The sequence below is a fragment of the Panthera leo genome, chromosome B2 (assembly GCF_018350215.1).
Source record: "Panthera leo isolate Ple1 chromosome B2, P.leo_Ple1_pat1.1, whole genome shotgun sequence".
In the NCBI taxonomy this organism is placed as follows: Eukaryota; Metazoa; Chordata; class Mammalia; order Carnivora; family Felidae; genus Panthera; species Panthera leo.
In genome coordinates, this window is record NC_056683.1 from 2,467,179 (window position 1) to 2,477,674 (window position 10,496).

A 10,496-nucleotide genomic window follows, 5' to 3' on the forward strand; every position below is an offset into this window, starting at 1 on the left:
TATATTTTCACTAATAACATTTCTTTCTCTCCGTATATAATCTGTGCTTTTTCCAAGTATTTATCTCTCATATGCAAAGTCATAATATAGGTGTAATCTATCACTGGGCTTTCCTGTACCGTGTCATATCATGATAGTTGCTAGGGACCCATACTTTGCTCCTTTGCCCAGGAAGAACGTGTTCAATATTTCCAGCCAGTTTCAATTACGTAGTTTTCCAGATGAATCCATCCCTCTTACTGCAATCAGTCATTTGATGGTACCAAACATAGATGATGGTTCTAAGTCTAATTTCGCCAGTCTTTAAATGTGGTGAGAAGGAAATGAAATGCAATTTTCCATTAACCTCAGTGGACACATGTCCTTTCTCTTGGAAGATTGCTCTGTGTGGTGCACAAGCTTTAAGAGGGGTGGATGTGGAGAAGGGGAGGAGGAAGGAACAGAGTGACCCAGATCAACAGAACATACTCCTGAGAATCAATGGGAGAAAGCGCTTCCCAGCCTGATCTTTCCCATGTCTGGAGTTCCTAAAGGATAATAATTTTCCTGAATTGTAATGAGAACAACAATAGCAGTAACATGGCAGACTATGAGATGAGTGCTGTGGTTCCCTCCCCGCGTGCAATCCAGCACGACACTGGGAGCAATTGTACCACTCAGGGACGATGACATTCTTGTGTCTTCTTCAGTGAGCATCTCCTTTGTCTGATATTTTATTTTTCAGCTGAAAATCATAATCATTTTTGTACCTGTCAGATAGATAGCCATTATGTATTCTTACACACACACACACACACACACACACACACACACACACACGATCCTGGAAAGCAGCAAATCATATGTACAAGTTCATCTCACCAGGATTTTATCTTTTCTCAACTGTCTTCTTTGTCCTGATTGACATAATATTGTTAACATATATCATGATTTTATTCTAAAGGTACAGTAGTATATCGGTGTTTTCTTGGGATGAGTTTACATTTTATTTTTGTCTTTCCTCACTTGGGTAGTGCTTCCTTAAGCAGGCACATTAAAAAGTTTCTGGGCAATTTATTTCAGGTAAATGTATCGATATGTGTGCATGTGTGCATGAGACTGAAGCAGGGTTTTTTTTTATTTGTTCTTCTGAGCAGGTGTTAGTCAGAGGACACGTCCTGTTTTGCACACTTAGACTGTCCATTTCTATTAAGAAAATTTTTCTGAATAGATTTTTTTTTTGGTGGAGACCACAGATCAGATGTTTATACAAAATCATAGGAGGTAAAAATAGTTTGAAATACCATATCCTCTCTTCAAATATTATGAATATTTTATGCCCATTTTGTACCTGTTTCTTTCACACACCAATGGGTCCTCCCATTGAACCTGATTCAGATTTTAAAGTCTTACAAGAATTAAAAATGCACGGTATCCCAGCCATTTGAATATGATACAACTGAAGGACTCAGTTTCTGATGCCTCTTTGGTCAGTGTATAACTATTCATCTTCTTCAGTTACAGTAAGCATTGGTGAAAATGGTCATCACCCAGCCTCGTACATGGCAATGTGTTTGGTCCAGTGTCACTAACTCTGCAAGGTAGCTCCCAGAAAGGTGATCATTGACGTAATGTGGACAGATGTCTGAGATTTGGTATAATACCAAAATATTGGTTTATTTATGCCTTTCCATATACTACTTTAAGTTTTGCATTATAGCTCTTTGACCCGTCATTGCTCTGAGAACGTAACTGTCTTTATCTCTGTGTGTTTATCTCTTTATTTTATCATAGGGAGTGATGTAAATCATGTCAGGTTGTACATAATTACATGGTCGGATAACTTTCTAAAATGTTTATTCTGATTAGGATGTCGATAAGGAATAATCTTACCTCTTTCAGGAATTTTACAAACTCTAATTGGTAATATGTGCAATGGAAATCTGCAGAAGGAAGAGGAAAGTGTTGGTCACTGGATTTTAGAGTTCAGATTCCAGCTGGCTCTGCATGGCCAATGAATTTTCTGAGTTAAGTTGGTATGGTCATTTGAAGCATTTTTCAGGAAAAGTTGATCACTGTAATTGAACAGTGGTTTTTCGGGTTCTCTCTGATTGTTTATTGTTTTACAAATACAAAAAAAAATCCCCCCAAAACTGTGTCTTTCCCAAATATAATACATTAGTTAGAGAGGCAATACTGCCAAAATGTTTATGCAGAAATAGTGGTGAGATTTTGAATGTAATTGAATTCTTCATATAAGTACATCCTAGGTCATAATTTCTTATGTCAGAATGCTTGTACACATTAAGTTATATATACATACATATATACATATATGTATGTAGATATACATATATATGTTTATTTTATATATTTTAATGTTTATTTTTTTCTTTATTTAATGTTTATTAATGTTTATTTTATCTTAATGTTTATTATATTTTAGAGGGAGAGAGAGAGTAGGGGAGCAGGGAAGGTGCACAGAGACAGAGAGAGATGGAATCTCAAGCAGTCTCAGTGCTGTCATCAAAGAGTCTGACATAGGGATTAATTCCATGCTGCATGAGATCATGGCCCCAGGTGAAATCGAGTCGGATGCTTAACCCACTGAGCCACTTACATGCCCCTGTTGTTATATTTTATTACATGTGAGGTGTGTGCAAATCCAGTTGTGTAGAATCAGGAGACACATATTTGTATTAACATCTCTCCTTCTCTCTGCATCTCTTTCTGATTCTTTCTGAGCTCTTCCTCTTTTCCCTTATACATTTTATAGAACTTTAAGTCTGGAAGGTACACACATTTTTACAGTACTTCAAGTTCTAGTAAGTGCAGACTGATACACCTTATATTCCTTTGACTGATGCAAACAAAATGTCCATTATTTCACTTTTCTCATATTAAATATTAATAATTACCTTTTGGCGATAATGTGGAACTATATTGATATAAGCTACGTCAATTTCAGGGAGTACAGCATTTATTCACATTATTGCTGATACATTCCATGCCCTTGTCTTTTCATAAGATCATTTCAACCCCCACCAAGTTGTTTTCTTTTTGAAGATTTGTTTTAAAAATTGCTAAATACTTGGTTTTGACAGGAAACATGTGGTAAGAAAGAATGGACCAGAAAAATGGAAGTTCTTTTACTGGCTTTATCCTGCTGGGTTTCTCTGACCGGCCTCAGCTGGAGCGAGTCCTCTTTGTGGTTCTTCTGATCTTCTATCTGCTCACCCTGCTGGGAAACACAAGCATCATTGCGTTGTCCCACCTGGACCCACACCTGCAGACTCCCATGTACTTTTTCCTCTCCAACCTAAGCTTTCTGGACCTGTGTTACACGACCAGCACTGTTCCTCAGCTGCTGGTTCATCTCAGGGGAGCAGACAAGTCTATCTCCTTTGGTGCCTGTGTAGCTCAGCTGTTCATCGCTCTAGGGTTGGGATGCACAGAATGCATTCTGTTAGGGGTGATGGCATTTGACCGCTACGCAGCCGTCTGCAGGCCCCTGCACTACGCAGTGATCATGCACCCCCGTCTCTGTGCCCTGATGGCTTCTGCATCGTGGTTCATTGGTTTTGCCAACGCCTCGTTGCAGACGGTGCTCACCTTCCTTGTACCACTTTGTGGGAGAAATAAAATAGACCACTTCTTTTGTGAGGTCCCCCCATTGCTCAAGCTTGCCTGTGTTGACACTACTGTGAATGAGTCTGAGCTCTTCTTTGTCAGTGTGATCATTCTCCTCATACCTGTGGCATTAATCACGTTCTCCTATGGTCGAATTGTCAGGGCAGTGTTAAGAATAAAGTCAGCCGCTGGACAGAGGAAAGTGTTTGGGACATGTGGGTCCCACCTCACGGTGGTCTCCCTGTTCTATGGCACGGCCATCTATGCTTACCTCCAGCCCAGCAACAACTACTCCCAAGATCTGGGCAAGTTCATTTCTCTCTTCTACACCATCGTCACCCCCATGGTCAACCCCTTCATATATACCCTGCGGAACAAGGATGTGATGGGAGCAGTGAGAAAGGTGTTGTGTACGGGCTATGACTCCAGATGACTGAAGGAAGACCCTTTCATGAAAGGCTTTGAATACAGAGTCTTTATGATTTCTGTGTCCTCAACATTTCACCTGACAACTCTCAAGGGAATTTTCTTAATTCATTCTTTATGCAAGTGAGTATTCAAACTCTAAGTTCATGGATGCATTGCAGCCTCCAGAGATGCTGAGGTAGTGTACCTACACCATCTGCATCATATTAATATTGTAAAAAGTTTCAGAGGATTTTCTTAGTTCACTCCCATTTGGGAACACTATCCCATTTCTAATTGCAAAGGACAGTGACACACACACCATGAAAGCATACCAATATAAGAATAAAAATGACCAGAACACGCTAATAAATATCAATATTGTAGAAAATTCTAGCAATTTCTGGAGGCTATTTCTTCTTCTCACAGTCAGATCATGGCTCTATTACAACGTCTGTGGCCTGACTGGATCACAGCTTTTTCCCAGAGTAGGAGGACAACTGTGGGAAATCAAACTTAGGTGAGAGAAAATATGCCAACATCTATCCTGATAGAGCAATTCAGCTATCAAGCCGTGGTGTAATCTCGCCCTTGTGATACTGTTTTCGTCTTGAAACACAGTTCTTTGTTTTTCAAAAAAAATTTTTCATTAGAATTGATTTTTATGATTTTAGTGTTTAATTGAATTTTTATTGTCATTCCATTAGAGTTAACTACAGTATTAATATTACTTTCTGGTGTACAATACAGTGATTCCACATTTCATCATCACATGTACTCTCTTTAATCTCCATCACCTATTTAATCCCTCCCCCCAGGCCATCCACTGTGGCACCAATGAGCCCAGAGAAGGGAAGGGAGATTCTCAGTTCATGCATCCCTAATTCCTAGCCCTGTCCTGGCCTTAGGACAGTCACCCCTGTGAGACCCTCCTGTACCTCCTAGTCTGCACATTTCGCAGCTACTGTTTGCCAGAGTCCCACTCTGACTGGGCTCACGGAGGAGGCAGGAACAGGTCACAGACCCCTGGCAACCCCTCCTTTGCAGGTGACTGCTTTTTGGATGCTTGTTTTGTGACACGAATGAGAGCTCTCTTTCACCACAGTGGTGTTGTGGCATGTTTGAGCCCTTATGGTGTAGACTGGGAACCACCATGTATGGACCTGTGGTTTCCTGGGAAGGGAGGCTGGGTGTCAAAGTGGAAAGGGGAGGGTGAATGACTGGAGATCAGAGGATCAGGGGCAGGTGTTCCTGAGGTGGCCTTAGAACAGGACCTGGTTTTGGGGAGGAGACATTTCCTTTTTCCCCAGGGCTTTTCCACCTGTTTTGGAATCAAACTGATATGAGACAGAGTAACTGGAGAAAACACCCAGAGTTTTATTACCTGCACAGGGAGGCCCAATCTGGAAATTGAGACCCAAAGAAATGACCAAAGCAAGCTGAAATGGAGATCCATTTCCTGGTTATTTCCAGTAATCAGACATTAATACAACTGTGTTTTAGGGAGGAGAGCCCAGAGTCCTCCTACATTTCCATCCCCTTTACTCTTCCTACTGCTTTCTATTGTTTTTGAGAAAGAAGAATATTGCATGTTTGTGTGAGCCAGGCAGGGTCAGAGTGAGAGGGGAGAGAGAAAATACCAAGCAGGCTCGGCACCGTCATCACAGAGCCCAGTGTAGAGCTCAAACTCACAAACCGTGAGATCATGACCTGAGCTGAAATCAACAGTCAGTTGCTCAACCAAATGAGCCACCTAGGCACACCCTCCCTCCCCTGGCAAAACCCTATTTTCACATAAATTCTCATTAACTTGAACTGGGCATTAGGATTTCACACAGCATTCAACCCCATAGCAATAGTTAATGTGATTATCTGAGCAGATTTCAAAATTCTTTATTATATACACAAATTCCTGCATGCAGTAGTAAGACCAAGATACAAGTATTATTTCTATCCTGTTCCAAGTTCATAAATGAGATACATTGTGGTCATGGTAATTGCTAAGATTCTTATTGAGAATGTTGGGATTTCTTTTATTCTTATTGTTGTCTAGATAGCAGAAACCCTCAGCAATAAGAAAGACCAGATTCCCCTTATCTGGCTTGATTGCCAAAAAAGGCTATTCTCCTGACTCCCATTTGTTATGCTTACAGATAAAAGACAGACACAGATTGCATGCTGGAAAGACCTGCCCCTGAGCATTTGGTTTGAGCTGGAAGAGAAAATACTTACAGTCTTTCCTTCTCCAGTGAAGTGGTAATTGGCTAATTGGGAGTTCAGATTTCACTTCCTTCTAGAACTTGGTCTAAAGAAGAGCAACCTTATCCAAACACACAAGTTCTGCAGGTCGTGCCACACCTTTTTGGGTCTAAGCAATCAGGAGTAAAGGGAACAAGATCATGCCATTATAGGAACATTTGAATGGATGTTTAGGTAAGAATGTGGCCTCTCCTTCCAAGGAAGAATAACAAAGATTGCAGATATCCACCTAAATTTTGGAAGCAGCCACTGGTCTTTGAAGAACCACTACAGTTGTAAGAAGTGAAGAGATTGGCATATAGATGGGAAAGTGAAGGTCCTGCAGATGAAAGTACATGACCGCTGTCCCCGTGAAAGCTAGGACACTCAGAACCTGCCCGGTGGTGTGTGGTCGTGGATCTGTAGGAAAGTGTTAGGGAATGCGATAGGTAGAACAGAGCCCTTAGAATAAAGACAGATTCGTGTATTTACTATATGGCAACCTTGGACAGGATAGTCTTGGGAAATGGTGAATCTGAAAGGCAAGGGAAGTCACATTGAAGGGAAGGGAAGTCACAAGGGACGACTTTATTCAGGCTCTGTTCAAGGTAATAATGCTTCTCTCCATCATTACTGTTAGCATAAGTTCTGTCATCCCCAGGGTTTACCCAGAAAGGTTGTCCACTCATTGCAGAGTGTTTTGGCACAAGCGAAGAGGTGTAGTTTAGAGTGGACAATGGAGCCTGGAGGTAAACAGAAGTTGGAATTTATGATTCTACGGAATCTGCCCATGAATAAAAGGGCTAATGTTATATCTGAGGGATATTTTTATAAGCACCAAAGTCAAAGTATGTGCTCTAGGGACCAAGGATGTGTGTATTTTTAGGGCCCCAGGAGGGGCCTGCCCCATGTAACTATTTGTCTCAGTCCAAGTATTCAGAGTTTGGCTCCCCAGAGGCAGCCAAAGAGGACGGAAGGCTCTGGAGGCGTGAGATGAGCAGATAGTCAATCTTTCCCCGCCAAATTGACTAGGAGTGAAACAATTGTCTCTTTTTAACTTCCATTTACCAATGCTATTTCATATTTTTGGCTAACATATTTTGGGTAGTCTTCGGATTCATTTTTTAAATGACATACAATTTTCACATAACATGTATTAGATTTTGAAAAGTTTATTGTCAAGTTAGCTAACATACAGTATAATCTTGGCTTCAGGAATAGATTCCTGTAATTCATCCCTTTCATACAAAACCCAGTGCTCATCCCAAGTGCCCTCCTCAATGCTCATCACTCATTTTCCCCACCCCCTCAACCTCCCACCTCCCTCAACCTCACTTTGCTCTCTGTATTTAAGAGTCTTTTACGGTTTGCCTCCCTCTCTGTTTATAACTTAGTTTTCCTTCCCTTCCTGTGGTCTTGTGTTAAGTTTCTCAAATTCCACATAGGCGTGAAATGATGTGATATCTGTCTTTCTCTGACTGGCTTGTTTTCCTTAGCATGCCACCTTCCAGTTCCATCCACGTTGTTGCAAATGAAAAGATTCCATTCTGTTTTTCTTGCTGGGATGTCTTCCATTGTGTACCTATATCACATCTTCTTTATCCATTCATCAGTTGATGGATACTCAGGCTCTTTCCATAATTTGGCTCTTGTTGATAGCACTGCTGTAAACATCAGAGTACATGTGCCCCTACAAATCAGCCCTCCTGTATCCTTTGGGTAAATTCCTAGTTGCTTTATTGCTGGGTTGTAGGGTAAACCTATTTTTAATTTTTTGAGGAACCTCCGCGCTGTTTTCCAGAGTGGCTGAACTGTATGAATTCCTAACAGTGGTTCAAGAAGGTTCCCTTTCTCCACATCCTTGCCAACAGCTGTTGGTTCCTGAGTCGTTCATCTTAGCCATTCTGACTGGTGTGGTTTATCTCAGCGTGGTTTTGATTTGTATTTGATTTGCTCCCTGATGGGGAACATCTCTTCACCTGTCTGTTGGCCATCTGGATGTCTTCTTCGGAAAAGTGTCTATTCATATCTCCTCTCCATTTCCTCACTGGACTGTTTGTTTTTCTGGTGTTGAGTTTGGCAAGTTCTTCTTCATAGATTATGGATACAACCCTTTATCTGATATGTCATTTGCAAATATCTTCTACCATTTCATCGGTTTCCTTTTAGTTTTGTTAATTGTCTCCTTGGGTGTGCTGAAAGTTTTTATCTTGATGAGTCCCACTAGTTCTCTTTTGCTTTTATATCCCTTGCCTTTGAATTTTTTTTTTAACGTTTATTTATTTTTGAGACAGAGAGAGACAGAGCATGAACGGGGGAGGTTCAGAGAGAGGGAAACGCAGAATCTGAAACAGGCTCCAGGCTCCGAGCTATCAGCACAGAGCCCGACGCGGGGCTCAAACTCACCGACCGCGAGATCATGACCTGAGCCGATCGGCCACCCAACCGACTGAGCCACCCAGGCGCCCCATATATCCCTTGCCTTTGGATACATGTCAAGTAAGAAGTTGCTGTGGCTGAGGTCGAAGAAGTTGCTGCCTGCTTTCTCCTCTGGGGTTTTGATGGTTTCCTGTCTTACATTTAGGCCTTTCATCCATTTTGAATTCATGTTTGTGTATGGTGTAAGACAGTGGTCCAATGTCATTTTTCTGCATGTTGCTGTCCAGTTCTTCCAGCGCCATTTGCTAAAGAGACTGTCTTTTTCCCATTGGATACTCTTCCCTGCTTGTTGAAAATTTTTGGCTGTATATCTGTGAGTCCATTTCTGGGTTACCTATTCTATTCCACTGGAGTATGTGTCTGTTTTATGCCAATACCATACTGTCTTGATGATTACAGCTCTGTAACAAAGACTAGGTCCCGGATTGTGATGCCTCCTGCTTTGGTTTTCTTTTTCAACGTTACTTTGGCTATTTGGTGTCTTTTATGGTTCCATACAAATTTTAGGATTGTTCTAGCTCTCTGAAGAATGCTGGTGCTGCTTTGATGGGGATTGCATTGCCTGTGTTGGTTGCTTTGGACATTATTGACATGTTAATATTAGTTCTTCTTCCAATTCATGAGCATTCAATGTTTTTCCATTTCTCTGTGTCTTCTTCAAAGTCTTTCATAAGCTTTCACTAATTTTTAGCATATGTATCTTTTACCTCTTTGGTTAGGTTTGTTCCTAGGTATTTTGTGGGTTTGGTGCATTTGTAAACGGGATCGATTCCTTGATATCTCTTTCTGTTGCTTCATTATTGGAATATAGCAATGGAACCAATCTGCACATTGTTTTCACATCCTGTGACTTCATAAATTCATGGATCAGTTCTTGCAGTTTTTTTGTGGAGTTTTCAAGTTTTCCATGTAGAGTATCATGTCATCTGTGAAAAGTAAAAGTTTGATTCCTTCTTTGTCAATTTGTATTCCTTTTATTTCATTTTGTTGTCTGATGGCTGAGGCTCGGACTTCCAACACTATGTTAAACAACAGTCTTGAGAGTGGACATCCCTGTCATGTTCCTGATCATAGGGGGGAAAGCTCTCAGTTTTTCCCCATTGAAGATATGAACTGTGGGTCTTTCATATATGGCTTTATGATACTAAGGTATGTTCCTTCTATCTCGACTTTCTTGAGGCTTTTTCTTTAGAAAAGATATTCTATTTTTTCAGATGCCTTTTCTGCATCTATTGACAGGATCACCTGGTTCTTATCCTTTCTTCTATTAATGTGAAGTATTATGTTGATTGATTCATGAATATTGACCCAGCCTTTCAGCCCAGGAATAAATCCCACTTGATCATGGTGAATAATTCTTTTAATGTACTGTTGAATTCAACTGCCTAGTATCTTCTTGAGAGTTTTCGCATCCACATTCATCAGGGAGATTGGCCTGTAATTCTTTTTAGTGGGGTGTCTGTCTGCTTTGGGAATCAAGGTCATTGTGGCCTCACCCAATGAGTCTGGGAGCTTTTCTTCCAGTTCTATTTTTTGGAACAGCTTGAGAAGGATGGGTATGAACTCTGCTTTAAATGTCTGGTAGAATTCCCCAGGAAACCCATCTGGCCCAGGACTCTCATTTGTTGGGAGATTTTTGATAAATGATTCAATTTCTTCATGGATTATGGGTCTGTTCAAATTTTTTATTTCTCCCTGTTTGAATTTTGGTATGTGTAAATGTCTAGAAATTTGTCGATTTCTTTCAGATTGTCCTGTTTGCTGGCCAAAATTTTTTCACAGTATTCTCTAATAATTGTTTGTAT

The 10,496-nt window shown here is 40.7% G+C and overlaps 1 protein-coding gene across 1 annotated transcript; it reads left to right on the top strand.

Annotated features, from left to right (window-relative positions):
• Window positions 1–3,088: 3,088 nt before the first annotated feature.
• Window positions 3,089–4,042, top strand: LOC122219362 (putative olfactory receptor 2B8). The gene is given in 1 exon segment (XM_042937591.1): window positions 3,089–4,042. A coding segment is annotated over 1 exon segment (954 nt).
• The last annotated feature ends 6,454 nt before the right edge of the window (window positions 4,043–10,496 follow it).